We start from the raw sequence: 15,922 nt of genomic DNA, 5'->3' as shown, positions 1-15,922 counted from the left end.
GGAAGTGGAAATATTCCAAGACGGAAGGGTGCGAGCTGTAGTGGAGCTAAGGACGCTGTGCTGGGGCTTGAGCTCAGGGACAGAGCTGCCCACCTGGAGCCCTTCACAGTATAGATCCTGCTGCTGCTCACTAGGCCATGTGGAGGAGTAGCCGCAGGGGACCGGCGGATTCTGTTTTACAGGCTGGGAGCTGGCCTCGCCTCCTCTCTGGACTGCTGAGTCTCGTGTCTGGGGCAGCGTGGCGCCCAACTAAAGGGGCAACCAGCCTGTGTAAGGCGGAGGCTGTCAGCCTGCTTTCCCCACTTGTCTTCAGTTCCCCTGCGCTCTGCCTCTCGTTTCCTCCCCTCCAGAAGCCGCCGAGGTGGTTTAGTTGACAAGACAAGGGTGGGGGGGTGCTGCGGGAGCTTAGCAGCCGGAGGTCAGACCTCCCAGGGGACTTTTCTAATGCCCTTAGGGCACTTAGCTGGCCGGTCCCACCCCCCCTTGCCACCTGCCCTCGTGCTGCCCATCATGTTCAGTTGCCCAGGAGACCGTGAAGAGGCTGGCTAAGCAGACAGAAGGGAGGCAAAGGGCCTTAGCCTAAGGAGTCAGTCCGCAGACGCCTGGGAGGAGACACAGACCCTTGCTCCGTGACGTTCTGGGGGCCAGGATGGGGCAGCAGTTCAGCTGGGAGGAGACCGAGGCAGCCGGTGAGATGGACGTGGCAGAGCTGCAGGGGTGGTACAAGAAGTTCGTGGTGGAGTGCCCCAGCGGCACACTCTTCATGCACGAGTTTAAGCGCTTCTTCAAGGTCACAGGCAACAGGGAAGCCACCCAGTATGTAGAGGGCATGTTCCGAGCCTTCGACAAAAACGGGGTAAGGCACTTGCTGGGGAGGCGCCCCTGGCTCATGTCTGTGTGAGCTGACGGGGCCCAGGGGAGCTCCCCATTCCCTAGTCCTCTGGCCCTTCCTCTCTCTCTCTGCTCTCTCCATCCCCTCACCTTTTCAGTCTCACTCTCCCCCAAGCCCCCTCCTCTCTCCCATCATTGTGTCCCTTCCCATCTTCCCTTCCCTCCTCTCCATCTCACCTCTGCTCCATGCCCCTGCTCTCTGACTCTCCTTCCCGCCCCTTTCGAGAGCTGAAGGCGGGACTAGCAGACACACTGGTCAGTCCTGTCTGAGTAGCCTGGGGACCTGGTTTCTCATTCCCACCAGAGCCCCTGCCACTCCAGAGGTGAGGAGCTAAGGAACTGTCACAAATGGGACGAGCTATCTTGGCGCAGATGGTGAGCTCCCCTTGGATCCTTGGAACTGGGACTGATCAGGTCTTCCCTGCAGAGAATGCTAGAGGCCACTTCTGCACTGCTTGGGCGATTGGGAGGATTATGCAAAAATCCCTGTCAGCTCTTCAAGCCATGGAAGATTCCATGAAATCATTCACAGGGTTGCTTAAGCCCTCCAGTGACACCAGCAGCTAAGAAGATACATTTTGTAAATGTGCACCTGGAAACTGAGTTTAAAAATTGAAACCCCTTCAAGCCCTTCATTACTTAAAGTCAGCCAGTCCAGCACCTCCAAAGTCCCTTAAACCATTAGGTTTGCCTCACATACCTTTTCTCTGCTGCCAGTATGGAGAGAGGTGGGGTGGACCTAGATAACTAATCTGGAGAAAGCCTCAGTATCCCCACGTCTCTGAGCATGGAGAACTTCGCTTTCTAGGCTGAATTACTGGGGATGGCTCTTCAGGTCTGAACCTTGTCCCCGGTCAGTCAGTGCACATCTCAGCACCTGTCGGGGGTGGGAAGGTGGAGGGTGTTGTCTTCAGTACAACAGAAACCTTGGAGATGAACCTTGGGGCACAGAGTGAGCTTCAAACTTCCCCAAGCTCCCCCTTTTCTGAGTCAAATCCAGGGCAAAAAGAAGTGAATTGATTTGCCTGCAATCATATACTCAAGGGGTCCCGACTCCCAGTTAAGTACACCTGCCTAGAAGGCAGTTTATTTTTAAAGGGAGAAAATGGTTAAAAAAAAAAAACAGCTCATCTATGACAAGGATTACTGTCATAAATATACCAATCTTTCCCATATTCATCTAAAAATTCAATACAACTCAAGATCATTAAGCCCCTGGGCATAATATAGCTATACCTCATCTCTTCCTACATATTAGCATGTAATATTCATCAATTGCTTTTTCCCTTTCTTTATAACTTTTACTTTGATAGGATTTCAAATTTACACAAAATTGCAAGAACAGTGCAACTAATTCCTATCTTACCTAGTTCACATTTTGCCTCATCTGCTTCATTATTCTCTCTCTTTTAGAGAAAGTTGGAGACACGAAGCCCTTTTACAGCATGTTTTTTCTGAGAACCAGGACTAATACAATGACCAAAATCAGGAAATTTTACACTGATACAATTCTATAATCCATGTTCAAGTTTGGTCAGTTTGTCACAATAATGTGTCCTTTTTTTGGTCTGATCACACATTGCCTTTACTTGTCCTGTCTCCTTACTCTTTAATTTGGAAGCTTTAATGTAAGCGTTTGTCTTATTTGACCCTGAGAGTTCTGAAGACCACAGACCAATGACATTGTAGCACATCCCGCCATTGGGGTTTGCCCAGTGTATTTTGAAGATTAGATTCGGGCTTTACGTTTCTGGCAGAAATGCCCTGATGTTTGTCCTCCTCAGCGTGTGTAGTCAAGGGTACATTATCCTGGTTTGTCCCATAACTAGGGTGATTAACTTTGATCATTTGGTTAGGTGGAGTCTGCCAGGTTTCTCTACTGTAAAGTTACTCGTTTTTCTTTGTAACTTACAGGGAAATTCTGCAAGACAAATTAAACACATCGCTCACCAAATTTTCACTTGCTGGGTTTTAGCATCCACTGATAATTTTCTGACTGTACCATCCCATCTCTATTTATTACTGGCATTCTGCTGTAAGAGGAACTGTCCTAGGTGGTGTGTTAAGTTCCTCTGTCAGAGACAGAGCCCCCTTTCTTTCTTTTCCCACTTAGCCTCTGCCTCCAAACCCACACCCAGCTCCACTTGGCACAACCTTTATATCAGCAAGTCTCATTTCTGGGCAATTGGACTGATAGAGCTGGGGCAAATAAAATCAAAAGGACTCAGATCTAGCTCACATGTCAAAATCTGGGGTGATGGAAACGGGTTTGGTGGAGGCAAGGAATTCGGAGCGCCTCGGCTCCACTGCTCCTCTCCCTTGTAACACTCTTCTCTCCGGCAGTTGCCCTGTGATGCACTGGAATGGAAGAAAAGGGAGGATGGAGGTCAATGTCCCTTGGGATTCCTATGTAAACGTGTGTTGGGGTCAGGGCTGGTACACAAATGCAGTCAGTTCAGAGAGAAACGGGGCAGATAATCCCACAGAGCAGATGACACGCCCATCACTTCTGCTCCTACTCTGGAGTAAGCAGAGGCACTTCCATCCCCCTGGGCCTCTGCGGGTAATTGAAGCTGACGAGGGCCTGAGCACAGAGGATGCGATTGGTCCCCCACCCGGAGGCTTCCCAGAAATGGTTCTGGGAGTCAAGGTAACCTCCCAGGTGAGGTGGTTTGTCAGGAAGCTTACTCTGCAGTGTGCCTCAGGGGAGGCAAGGGGTCATGGGGGAAACCAGCCCATGTTGAAAGACATCGTAAGAACAGAAGGCTCTAGACAAAGAATGTGGGGGAATCTAGAGATGACAGGAATTTGTCAATGGTTCTTTTTTTTTTCTTTCTGTCCTTGGCACTAGACACCAGGCTCGTGTTTGAGAGTCATAGACCTTGAGTAGACTAAGGAAGTTAAGCTTGATGAACTGGAGAAGATGTGCAGCTTGAAAGGCTCTGCCACTTGTTGGGTGGGTGTTCCTTGAGCAATTTATTCAACATATGAGTCTCAAGTTGCTCATCCATAAAACCCTGAGATGTATGTAAAATAGATGATCCCTACCAGGTATTTTGCATACATTTTCATACTCAATTCTTACTGGAAAAGTAGCATAAGGTCGATTTTTAGTAAGCTTAATAAATAATAATTACATGAACATAGCCCTTTAAAGAGTGTACAACTGCTACTAAGAATCTACCCTAAAGAAATTACCAGAGATATAAGAAAAAATATGTGTGCACAAAGATGTTCATTGTATAATGTAAAATATTAAAATCACATTGAAGAAGAGGGACTGCTCAGTACCCCCTTGAAAGAGTAAAAGTCAAAATTTTAAATAATTTTAAAGACATAGAACATTTAAAAATAAAAATCCAGGGAATAAAACTAGCTACAGTCTGACCTCAGTTAGGTAAATATGTGGTTGGGGGTGGTGTGGAGGACCAGCAGGAATTATTAACAATGTTGAATAAAACACTTAAGGTGTTCAGGTAGGCTTTTGTATTTTTCTACTTGGTTTTTCCTAGGGCTTTTTGCTGTTTCTCTCATTTTCTGCTATGTTCTGTGGCTCAAACCTTGCTCACCCAGGTACCCTTGATCTGGGGCTAGGACTCCCCAGTAGCCTGACCCAGTGGGCCAGGGTACTCTGGGTCAGAGATGTCATTGATTGCAAAAAGATGTCTGATTGCAAAGTCCTGTGAAAATGGGCACTCTGGGAGAGCTGATGGCTCTGGTTTGGAGAGCTGAGATCCCTGCCTCCCTGCCCTCTGACTGCATTCCTGTCAGTGGGACACCTTGTGAAGCTCAGCCTGAGACCCCGGCCTGACCTCCCCACTGCAGCCACCTCCACCAGCCTTTCACCCCAAACTCAGCTGGAGCAGAAAAACCAGAAGCACGTTCTCCCCTACTTCTTGTTCATGGCTTTTGGAGTCTTTGCTGCCATCACATATCTGTTGGAAGGTTTAGTGCCTGGGCAGAGTCACCTTAGAAGTGGCCACACCCTCCCCTCCTTCCTCTAGCCAGTTAGCTCCTGAGCTCTGTCTCCCTCCAAGTCATCCTGGGTGGGGGTGGGGGTGCAGGCCTGCCTCTCAAGTAATGTCCACCTAGGCCTGGAGGTAAGAGCCAGGGCCACTGCCCGTCTGCCCTCAGGCTCAGAGTGAATGAAAGTGCAGAAGGAGCTTTCAGTGTGAGCACTGCTTACTCATGTACTTCCAAAGCGACCTTAGCTCCAAATTCAAACTAACTCAAGGACTGATTCATAAATATTTATGAGACCCTCACTCTGAGGTAAGTGGGACTGTACCAACCATAAAGCAGAAACAAAAGCAATGTAAACCCCTGTCTTTTCCCCAGGAGCAATATCCTGTGGCTAGAGAATGAGACGTACTTATGCAACAGCTAAGTGATAATGTCAGAGTAAGCCCCAGACTGTGCAGATAGATAGTAGGTCCTGTGAATGTTAGAACAGGGAGAGAAGGATCTCTGTGGCTGAAGTGGCCCAAGAAGGAAGGCTTCCTGGAGGAGAGAACTCGAGCTGAGCCTTGAAGGATGGATGGCATTGGGTGATTATGGAGACTAGAAAATGATCCTGGGGTGGAGAAGAGCATGAGCACAGATGCAGAGGCCACATGGACTGCAAGAGGCAGGGCCCTGAGTGTGTAGGGACAGATGGCCCAGAATAGGAGCCACATTTACGCTGGGGATGGAGGTGGGGAGGGGGGAGGAGGGGGCCTCACAGCTCCCACTCCCAATGCAGGACAACACCATCGACTTCCTGGAGTATGTGGCAGCCCTGAACCTCGTGCTGAGGGGCACTCTGGAGCACAAGCTGAAATGGACCTTCAAGATCTATGACAAGGACCGCAATGGCTGCATTGACCGCCTGGAGCTGCTTGACATTGTGGAGGTTAGTGTCTGCCTGTGGGGCCCACCTGGGCGTGTGAGCACTGCTGGCTCCAAGGGCTGGCCACGGAAGCAGGGACCCCTGGCTCTGGGTTTGGGGACGAGGCTTTGGAATCATTCAGAGTATGCTTTCTGTCCACAGGGCAAGTAACCTAGAAATCACTTAGAAAAGGGTAACTGAAAATCCCCAGCTGTTTGGAAATTAGGCAATACATTTCTAAATACTCTGTAAATCAAAGAAATTATATCACACTCACACACAAAGTACTTTGAATTGAATATTGATGTGAATACGACAAAACGTGGAATGCAGAGACATTTATAGTCTTAAATATATCTATATTTTTTAAAAAGAGGCTGAAAATCAATGATCTAAGAAGTCATCCAAAAATTAGAAAAAAGAGTAAATTAAATCCAAAGACAGTAGAAGGAAATAAAGAGCAGAAATCAATGAAATGGAAAATAAATGCAGAAGAGGAAGAAAAAGTCAGCAAAGCTGAAAGTCGGTTCTTTGAAGAGACTAACAAAACTGATAGCAAGAATGACCAAGGGGAAAAAACAAGTATCTGTCATAGCACAGACTGACACGTGACCTGTGTTAGCCTATTACTCTCCGGAACTGCCCCAGATGGGGGTTGCTGGCACATTCTACAGATAAGGAAACCCCCTCGTGGAGTTGTGTAGCCTGCTCATATCATCCGCCCAGAGGAGTGGGACAAGCTGTCTTCCCCGAGGCTTTCAGACCCTGTCAGTGTGCCTGCTTTTTGCCAGGTGCTGAGCTGGACAGTGAAGCCATAGGGATGGACAAGATGTGCCTCTGTCCTCAGGACAGGAACCACCAATCCAGGAACCAAGGATAATGCTCACATTGTCAGTCGCTTCCCCATTTCACTTCACAAACACTGCCTCAGTGAGAGGAAAGGGCACAGGAGAAAACCGTTCTTTCCCCTCCAGTTCAAACATTTGGGTCTCCCATCATCCTGTTTCACCACACAGCCCCACACACCCATAACTAAATTCCCTTTTCTGCTCTGAATCTCCATCTCCTCCTCTGTAAAGGTTAGACCCTTACAGTGCCCTAATCCCTCATTAGAGGTTCAGGGTTTCAGCTTTGCTGCTCACAGTGGAAAGGCCAAAGGCATGAGGGCAGGCTGGGGTGGGCCGCGGGGATGGGCTGTGTGGCCGGGCACTCCTCGGTTGGAATTGGGCCTCTTTAATCCTGGGAGAACAGCCCGAGGACAGGTCAGTTTTGATTTGGATCTGGGTCCTGTGGTCCTTGGCCACAGAGCCTGGGCCCCCCGCGCTGGGGCCAGCCGGTGGGGCGGAGCTCACAGGGGCTCCCTCAGTGTCCTGGGTTTTCTCCCACAGGCCATTTACAAGCTGAAGAAAGCCTGCAGGGTGGGGACAGAGGCCGAGCAGCAAGGCCAGCTGCTCACGCCTGAGGAGGTCGTGGACAGGATCTTCCTTCTGGTGGATGAGAACGGAGATGGTAATGGACAGAGCTGGGTGTGTGGAGAGGTTACATGAAATAACAAAGTGTGATGTTCCTAAGAGTGACTCAACTCCTGTTGGGTCATGGAGGCCAGGCAAGCACAGTGAAAGAGGAGCTTTGGATTTGGGCAGACCCGGATGATACATTTAACCTCTCAGCTTCCTCTTCTGGAAAATGGGCATAATAATGGTTGTGAGGAATAAATGGTGGGTCATATATTTAAGACCCGGGCATACAGTCGGCTCCATTAAGGCTGCTTGGGCTCTCTCCATGTAGCTGGATGCCCCAGCCCCGGGGCTGTGCAGGGAGGGAGCTGGCTGTGAACACACCCAGAGGAGCCCTCAAGAACCTTTCAAGAGGACCATGGACACAAGTAAAACTTAAAGTCATTTGCAAAGCAAGTCTCTTAAGGAAACCCCTGAAGTTCCCAGGAGACTCCTGGAGACCCTAACCCAAGCTCGGGCCCTAAGACTGCAGCTCGTGTGCGTTAGAGGAGCAGGTGCCCCCAGGAGAGAAGGAAGGCCTTGCCCCCTGCCCCCAAGCCCATTGTTTCCATTCTCCCCCATGACGCTGCCCTCCCTTGCTCAGGCCAGCTGTCTCTGAGTGAGTTCATTGAAGGTGCCCGTCGTGACAAGTGGGTGATGAAGATGCTGCAGGTGGATGTGAATCCTGGTGGCTGGATCTCTCAGCAGAGGCGGAAGAGTGCCTTGTTCTGAGGGCTCTGGGGCCCGGGGAGCCAGTGGGAGTCCACAGGCCTCTCCAAGACTCCAGGCAACCTGGCTCTGCCTGCTCATGCCCACCCATCCTGGCAGCCCATGGGAGGGGGGAGGGGCTGTTGGTCTGAAGTGGCCAACAAGGCCCAGTCCACTGGGAAGATTTCCTTGGGAGGTGAAGGAGACTGGCTCACTGTCCCCTGCAGCTGCTCTGGGAAAGCTATGCCTTGGCTGAGTGGATGTAGGCCTCCTACAAATTCCTTCCTCATGGCTGGAAGCAGGGGAAAACTGAAGGTTGAGGGGCGGGGGGTGGGGGTGTCCCACAGACCAATTAGCCACAAGCATGCCCACACAGCTGGCAGCTGATGGCTGGAAGGCAGGGGCTGGAAGGTGTTGAGTCTGAAGAAAAGGTAGGAGTTGTGTGAAGGTGGATGATGCTACATTCCCCCAGGATCCTGGAGCGTTTTCACAGGGAGGACTCGCCTCCTCCTCCCCAAAGCTGTCCTCACCAGGGGTTTCCACAAGGGAAAACTGCAGCAGGTTAAGGCTGTAGTCTTCCTGCCCTTGGAGGGGTCAGCTGTGCTTAAAGGGGCCATTTCTGCCCTGGTGCGGCCCAAAGCCCCGCTGCCAACCTGCTCCCTGCCATAACCCTTCTCCCCACCCCCACCCCCTATACTCACCTCTCCAACCCCACCCCCAGCATGGACCTTCCACAGATTCCCAGCCCCAAGCCAAATGTGTCTCCTTAAAGGATGGAGAAACCTTCCCTCTGCCTCTGAGAATGGAGGACCTGCTGACCTGGGTTCTAGGCGAGGCTTTGCCTCCAGCTGCTGTGGGACCCAAGACAGTCATTTCTCTTCCCTGACCTCAGTTCTTTCACCCACACAGTCAGCAGGTTGGACTACACAAGCAGTTTTCAGAGTATTTTTTTTAGATGTGAAATTACTTTTGTTATACAAACTGTGCAACCCCAGTATAAAAACTAGATTCAAAGGGAGTCACTCTGGTTGAAGGACTCTGAATAGGAATTCATTTGAATAGGTATGTTTTTACGTTGCTGTATGAAAAATAAAACTAATCCCTTGACCTGCGGTTTCATAGGTATGATATTTGTGTAGTTTCCTTTAGAAATAAATTCTAGGTTAAGAAAAAAAGTTGATTAAAAAAGTAATAGTTATCCAGATGGGACACAGATAATAATGCCCCAAATCATGAAGATGGTATATGAATGAAGATGGGAAAATGTCCTAATTCTATCCAAACACCCTCCCTACCCTGACCTTCAGGATTTCCCAAGAGGCAGCCACAACAGAAGGAATGGAAATTTCAACTCCTTTTTTTTCCAAGATGCCCCTGGCTTTGATCTCCACCTTCCCTCCATGTCTGTGCTCAGGCCCTGGCTGACTTCCAAGTAATGGACAAGCTGCACATTCTCATCTCCCCATGGGGCCTCTACAAACTGAGGTTTCATTCCCCTTTTCCCTTGTTATCTCCCTCCCACCCCTGGCTTTTTGTTTACCCAGCACTTATCCCACACCCAGCTGAAGGGAAGACTCATAGCTCAGAAGAAAGAGCATCTTTGAAGACAGTCTCAATTGTTGCAGCCTATGTCTCTCCCCAGGTCTTGGACAGGAATTACTAAAGTTGGGGTATGCAGAGAATGGGGATGGAACCCACCTGAAACAGATCGCCCCACTTCCCAACTGCTATCCCGTGTCACTGCAGCAAGAGGGGTTTAGATTGGACCAAGGATGGTCAGGACCCTTGCCACAAGAAATGAGTCACAACCTGTGGGGAACCAGATGGCACCACATGCCACCCACAGCTCATCAGGGGAAGTATGAGGGTGTTGTGCTGTCACTTCTAAATAAATAAGGGTTTCCTTGGATAAATGAGGACTTTGCATAGTACCGCAGCTTCTCTTAGCATATTTTATTATGAAGCTTAACCTATGAGTTCCTGGAGAATGAGAACTATCCTTCTCTTTGCACGTCTAACAACTAGCATGAATACAAAGTAGGTGCTTAATAAATGCTTGTTGAAGGGAGCAATGGGTCAATGCACAAACCACACACAAGTAGGTTCCAGGGTCCTGGGAGCAGGATGGGTGTGTGACGACAGCATCTAAATGGAGGCTGTAGCCACCAGATCTGTAGGATCCCATCAGAATCCCAGGAAAGCCCAGCTCTGCCACAGAGTTCCTAGGAAGGAGTGGAACTGGAGAAGCTCCGTGGGCAAAGCTAGGACGAGCTCTGGGAGGTGCCTGGGGGCTGGGGAGGAGTCTAAGTGGTGCTGAAGAGTGCCCCCAGAGGCAGCAGGAACCCTCTTTCACTGTCCTCCGCTCTGGACTCCTACCCCTGCCCCTCAGCAGCCACCATGCACTCCAAAGAGGCAAGCTGGGCCTTTGAGTTCAGTAGACTCTAGTATTAAAACAACAATGATCCCAGGCACCACCACACATTTCCCCCGAGTACAGAAGCAGCTGGTGGTGGGCTCAGCCAGCTGCCTCGGTTGCCTCCGCTGCCCCACCGCCAGCCCCCTCCTCATCTTGCTCGCCATTCTGGAGCCTGCGCACAATGCGGGTGAGGTCCAGGCTTCGCGTCAGTGTGTCCAGGAGCAGCTGGTCCTTCTGCACGCCCTCAATGAACTCCTCCAGGGAGAGTTCCCCTGGGGTTGAGAGAAAAGGAAACATGGGGAAGAGGGTGTTCAGCTCTCCTTGGTATTGTACAAGGGCACAGAGCTGGCGTCTTGTAAGGGGGACAGAGCCCACACCAGGGGAAGTGTTTGGCAAGGGGAGTCGGCAAAGGAGCCAGAGACACAAGTCCAGCGCAGAGATTCCTAAAATCCAGCTGTGGCTGGGACAGAGGCGGGTGGAGGATGCAGCCCACACAGGCCCCCTTGGTGCCGCCCTCGGCCTTCCTGCCCCTCTTCCCCGGTCGCCCTACCTCCTGGTGGCCCCTCCCCTGGTGGCCCACATCCCAGCCTCCTCACCATCCCCATTGACATCAATCTTGGAGAACACTGTGTCGGTGAACTCCTCTGCACTCATGGTCGAGTCGCTGCAGGGGTTGATGGCTCGGATGGCCTGGGAGGGAAGAAGCGAGAGGACCCGTCCTAACGGGGGCTCAGCGGTGCCGGAGCAGCGGAGAGTGTAGGAGAGGCAGAGATGCGGCTGGACAGCTTAGGTCTGGGGCAGACGAAGAAACAGAGGCCCAGAGGGGGAGGAGCGTGGCCCGGGACCCGAGCCCGTCCCCAGCGGGGACTGCAGGCTGCCAGCGGTAGCCCCAGCCCGGCTCAGCCCCCGGACCCGCCCCAGCGCGGCCCTCTGCACCTGGCGTTACCCGGATGATGGTGAGCAGCTCGTCGCGGTCGATGCAGCCATTGCCGTCGACGTCGTAGAGCTTGAAGTACCAGCGCAGTTTCTGTTCCACTTTCCCCTTGAGGACCAGGCTGAGCGCCGCCACATACTCCATGAAATCGATGTAGCCGTCCTGGGCGAGGGGCGCGGCGAGGTGAGCCCCTCCCTGGCCGTCCGAGCCCAGCCGCTAGGCGCCCCCGCCAAACTTTGGTGCCCGCCCCAGCCGTCCGGGACTCGAGCAAAGCCCACCCGGGCTGCCCGGAGGCTGCCAATCAAATCCGATAAGCCAACTTCCACGGAGGTGTGAATGGCTGAAGCCTGCGCTACCCTGGCTGTCACTGGCTGCTTCCCTGTGATTAGCAAACTAGAGGCCTTCCAGTTCCAAGGCATGTTCAGGTGGGAGGAAAGTGGGTTCACTTTGCACCCCCAGGGATGGGGGCGCCGTACCGATTAACTTTTCTGAGCTGGGGTAAAGGTGAGAGGTAGACAGGGAAGCAGGGTGTGCCTCTGTGTTTCTTTCCTTTAGTCTTCCAACTTCACTGAGCACCTACTAAGTGCTGTGATAGACTGAGGATTCAGACCTCGGTAGGATATGAACCCTGTCCTGATGGGCATGCAGGTTTGAGGGTGCAGGTTTGAATCCTGGCTTTACCCTCGCAAAGCTATGGAATCTGAAACAAAGGACTCAATATGTCTTTGGGTCTGGATTTCCTTGTCTATAATAGTTATAATAGTACCTACCTCTGGGGGATTGTTATGGGATTAAATGAGTTCATGTATGTAAAGCACTCTACACTGGCTGGCATGTAGTAAGCACTCAATAAATGTTATCTATTAGTATTACTATTATTATAAACAGATCGCTGTGCTGTCATGACATATACTCAGTGGCAACACATCCCGACAGGACATTATGGAATCACAGAATAGGAGCACCCAATTGTGCTGAGACAAGGTCAGGGGGTGGGGGGCTCAGGGAGGCTTTCTGGGTGGTGGTGGGGGGCCAATGCCCTCACTGAGTCTTGGAGGGGTTGGCCATAGGGGAGGGTGGCACAAGACATTCTTGCTGGATAATTCCCCAGGGTTCCTCAAATGTTAGCAGGCTGACCCTATGCCTGGCCCTCCAAGGGGGTCAAGGAAGCAAGGAGCACAGGCCTGTCTCTGCCCACCTCCCACCCCTAACAACTCCTATTCTGTGATTCCATTATGTCCTGTCCAGATGTGTGGTCGCTGAATTTGCATCATGATGGCATAGTGATCTCTTTATGATAATAATAATAATAACAACAACAGTAGTGATAATAGCTTACATCTATTGCGGCTGCCTGTGTCTTACAGAAAGGCAGAGTGCTTTAAGGAAAGGCACACTGGACTTGGAGCATGTGAACGTGGAGTCCAGGCACTGTTCCTCCACTTACAGCCATGACTCTGGAACTAGGAAGTTGCTGAGCAGCAGATTTGGCTCAGTGGGAAGAGCTCTTTAACAGGCAGGGCTGCCCGTGGGGGGAGGGCCAGCCTCATGCAATAATGAGCTCCCTGTCACTGAAAGTGTGCAAGCAGAAGCTGCAGATCTTTGGTTAGGCATGTGGCAGAGGCTGGCCTGGTTCTCTGCCAGCCTTTGGCCTTAAGTGAGACCTTAGCCGCCCTGAGCCCCACAGTGGGTGTCATCATCATAGCGCACATTTGTGTGGCGCTTCCCAGTTCTTAAGAGCATTCACACACACGCCTTAGCTCATTCAGTCCTTCATTAGTCATTCATCCACTCTTCTAGGTGCTGGGCACACAACAATAACAAAACAAACAAAACTCCCTGCCCTCGCAGAGTTCACATTCCAGCAGGGAAGACAGATAACAAACCTAGCAGCTAAATGTTATTCAGTATCACTATTAGCAGATGAGATGTGCTCTGGGAGAGAGGAAGGACTGGGAAATACAGGGGTAGGGACTAGCCCCAGTTAAATAGAGTTTAAACCAGAAGATCCCAGCAGGTGTCAGTGGGAAAGAGACATTTGAGCAGAGACTTGTAGCAGGGGAAGGTGTGAGCCAAGCAGAATTCTGGAGGGAGGGGGCCCCTGGCATCACAAACGCCTCAATTGTGCATGGCATAATTGAGAGGTCAGGTTCGGGACAGTATAGGTGGTGCTTACAGCGCTGATGGGTTGCCCCTCCCTGGCATCATACATGTGATTTGGGAGGACCTTTCTTGAGATGGGTCTTGATCCAAAGAGTTTCCTTACCATGTGAGAAGCCAAGGTATGTCGGTGTGTTTGGGTGTAAGGTACTTAGGCTCAACCATTGACTCTTGCCCCTCATGTTCAGAAATTAGTCCTTCTTCTGGAGCATTTGGGGGGTCCAGTGTGCTGATGCCAATCTCTTCTGGTCTCCATACCATGGTTCCAGTACTCCCTGCCCTGCGTCCCCTTCAGGAAATCCCTCAGATACCAGGATGCTGCCCTTGAGCTGGGTTTCAAAGCCCGTAATCTGCTTTGGCCCCTGAACCCTAAATATTAGTGAGTTTTAAATAGCCTCTGAGCCCCAGCTTTCCCTAGAAGCCCTGCCTGCAGTGGTGTTTGGACCCTCTGGGCAGTGAGGGGAGCCAGGAAAGTTCTGGGCAGCCTCTCCCCAGCCTGTGGCAGACACATGCATCCCCAGTGAGGTAGGGGTCAGCGGGGGTAGGGAGACAGGTCTGAGGATTTGGGTTTTTCTAACACTGCATCTTGACTGAATTGCTCCAAATAAATGGAAGAAGATTGCTATCAAAACCCAACAAACATCTTAACTCAGCTCCTGACATCCATGGCAGATTCAGGTGAACAAGCCAAGGCTGAGGGGGAGATAACGGGCTCAAGGTCACCTAGCCAATGAAAACTAAGAGTGCAAACTCACAGTGCCTCATTCCTCTTTCAGTGCCTCCTCTGGCTTATCAGGAAGACCTCACCCAATGCATCCAGGTGATTTCGTGTGGAGACAGACCATTTGACCACTGTGGAGACCTTCAGACCCACTTGAGAGAAGGTGAGCTGAGGCCACTGGGTATTTTGGAGTCAGGAGTAGCCTGAATTTCCCAGTGACCAGGCAACCCTGCCTGTCCTCAAATCTAGCATCCACAGAGGATCATGGGTGCCCATCCCAGACCAGAGTCTCTCATGTTGCTCTCTACTCCCCACTCCTCCTCTGCATCCTGTGAGCATCTAAGGGCCTGTGAAAAAGCACTAAATATAGCGCCAAGTACTTAGTAGGCACTCAATGACTGCCTTCTAAGTGTCCACACTTGGAGTACACGGAGGGGTGCATGTGGAAGAGGCAGAGGAAGCCCTTAGATTCAGCCTCCAAGCACACTAACTTGTGGACCTCTCTGTCTTCCCCTGGAAGATGAGGTCAGGGACAGGATCTGATCCATTTCTGAACCTCCAGTGCCTGACTCACACTAGGTGCTCAGTGAATGTTAGATCAGTTGAACCCCAACATGAACATTCGACCTCCCACATAAACAGAGGACTTTATAAATGAAGTCCCTCCTCCAGCAGACACTGCAGTTCTCACCCCTGCTCTTCCCCCAACCCTGGCCGGGCCTCCTGTGGTGTCCCCCCAGTGCTCGCCACCCAGACCTCTACTCACTTTGTTGAAGTCAAAGGTCTCAAACATCTGCTCCACATACCGGCTGGCTGATGGGCTCAGGTTCTTGAGGCCGAAGAACTGGCAGAACTCGTAGAGGGTGAGCTGGCCAGAGGGGCACTCGGTCATGAACTTCTTGTACCACTGGTGGCACTCAGTGCTGCTCAGCTCCTCCACAGACTTGCCATCCATCACATTGCCCATCGCCCGGGCGCACAGGAGGCCAAGGCCCAGGTGCACGGGTCCTGTTCCCCTCTGCCCCCAGCGCAAGAGCAACTTGGCTTTCCAAAACTGGGCCTCCTTGCTCAGAGGCTGGAGTCCTCAAGAGCTGAGCTAAGGAGGGCCTGATAAATCAGATAGTGCAGGGAAACGTTTGTAGAGGTGAGCAGAAGGGCCGCGCACGCCCACACCCAAATCCAGGGCATGCCAGGCCACTGGTGTTACAAGTTCCCACTAAACCCTCGCAGCCAATGGGGACTGCTCCCTGGAGCCAAGGAGTGAAAATAGAACAAAGCTTAGAGGAGCAAAAGCCTGGAATTACAGCCTTGAGCTGATAGGTGAGAGGATTTTCTTAACCAGTTTGCAATCTCCTTACCCCTTCTTACCAGGACAGAGTAGGTGGGTGGCCAGTGACCATTCTGATCCTGTGACCTCCATTTTTTTTTCGTCCTGTCTTGAGTGAGTTCTCAGTGTTTCCTGTTCCTGCCCTCAAACATGGAACTGAGGTATATATGAGATGGACCTGGTACCTCTTCCAGAGCTGGGCCAACGGGGCTCTTGACAGGGCTGCTGTGTACAGTTAGCCAGGCTGTGCACTACACTTGGCCATCACAACTGAGGGGTTCCAATCACACCACAGATCAGTAGCATAGGAGAGCACCTGGGTGATGCACAGTTCGTGGAAACCCCTTCCTCCATAAACCTGCACAAGTACACATAGACATGCGCACACATTTTCACAGGTCC

The 15,922-nt window shown here is 51.3% G+C and overlaps 2 protein-coding genes across 2 annotated transcripts; one reads left to right on the top strand and one right to left on the bottom strand.

Moving 5' to 3' along the window:
* Positions 1-411: 411 nt before the first annotated feature.
* GUCA1B (guanylate cyclase activator 1B) lies at positions 412-8,272 on the top strand. The gene is made up of 4 exons (XM_036907279.2): positions 412-856; positions 5,633-5,782; positions 7,147-7,267; positions 7,859-8,272. The coding sequence occupies exons 1-4, from the start codon at positions 650-652 to the stop codon at positions 7,984-7,986; spliced, it is 606 nt and encodes a 201-aa protein (XP_036763174.2). The 5' UTR covers positions 412-649; the 3' UTR covers positions 7,987-8,272.
* Positions 8,273-9,906: 1,634 nt separating this feature from the next.
* GUCA1A (guanylate cyclase activator 1A) lies at positions 9,907-15,559 on the bottom strand. The gene is made up of 4 exons (XM_036907277.2): positions 14,960-15,559; positions 11,325-11,474; positions 10,975-11,068; positions 9,907-10,650 (listed from the first exon to the last, which is right to left on the bottom strand). Exons 1-4 carry the CDS (start codon positions 15,158-15,160, stop codon positions 10,478-10,480), a joined length of 618 nt encoding a protein of 205 aa, XP_036763172.2. The 5' UTR covers positions 15,161-15,559; the 3' UTR covers positions 9,907-10,477.
* Positions 15,560-15,922: the final 363 nt, after the last annotated feature.

Source organism: Manis pentadactyla, chromosome 16 (genome assembly GCF_030020395.1).
Source record: "Manis pentadactyla isolate mManPen7 chromosome 16, mManPen7.hap1, whole genome shotgun sequence".
In the NCBI taxonomy this organism is placed as follows: Eukaryota; Metazoa; Chordata; class Mammalia; order Pholidota; family Manidae; genus Manis; species Manis pentadactyla.
Note: the sequence above shows the minus strand (reverse complement) of the source record. Positions and strands in the feature narration are given on the sequence as shown.

Coding starts and splice junctions, on each gene's coding strand:
- GUCA1B (XM_036907279.2), top strand. CDS start 650: ATGGGGCAGCAGTTCAGCTGGGAGGAGACCGAGGCAGCCGGTGAGATG. Junction 857..5,632: donor GAGCCTTCGACAAAAACGGG/GTAAGGCACTTG, acceptor CTCCCAATGCAG/GACAACACCATCGACTTCCT. Junction 5,783..7,146: donor AGCTGCTTGACATTGTGGAG/GTTAGTGTCTGC, acceptor TTTCTCCCACAG/GCCATTTACAAGCTGAAGAA.
- GUCA1A (XM_036907277.2), bottom strand. CDS start 15,160: ATGGGCAATGTGATGGATGGCAAGTCTGTGGAGGAGCTGAGCAGCACT. Junction 11,475..14,959: donor AGACCTTTGACTTCAACAAA/GTGAGTAGAGGT, acceptor CCCCTCGCCCAG/GACGGCTACATCGATTTCAT. Junction 10,651..10,974: donor GATTGATGTCAATGGGGATG/GTGAGGAGGCTG, acceptor TCTCAACCCCAG/GGGAACTCTCCCTGGAGGAG.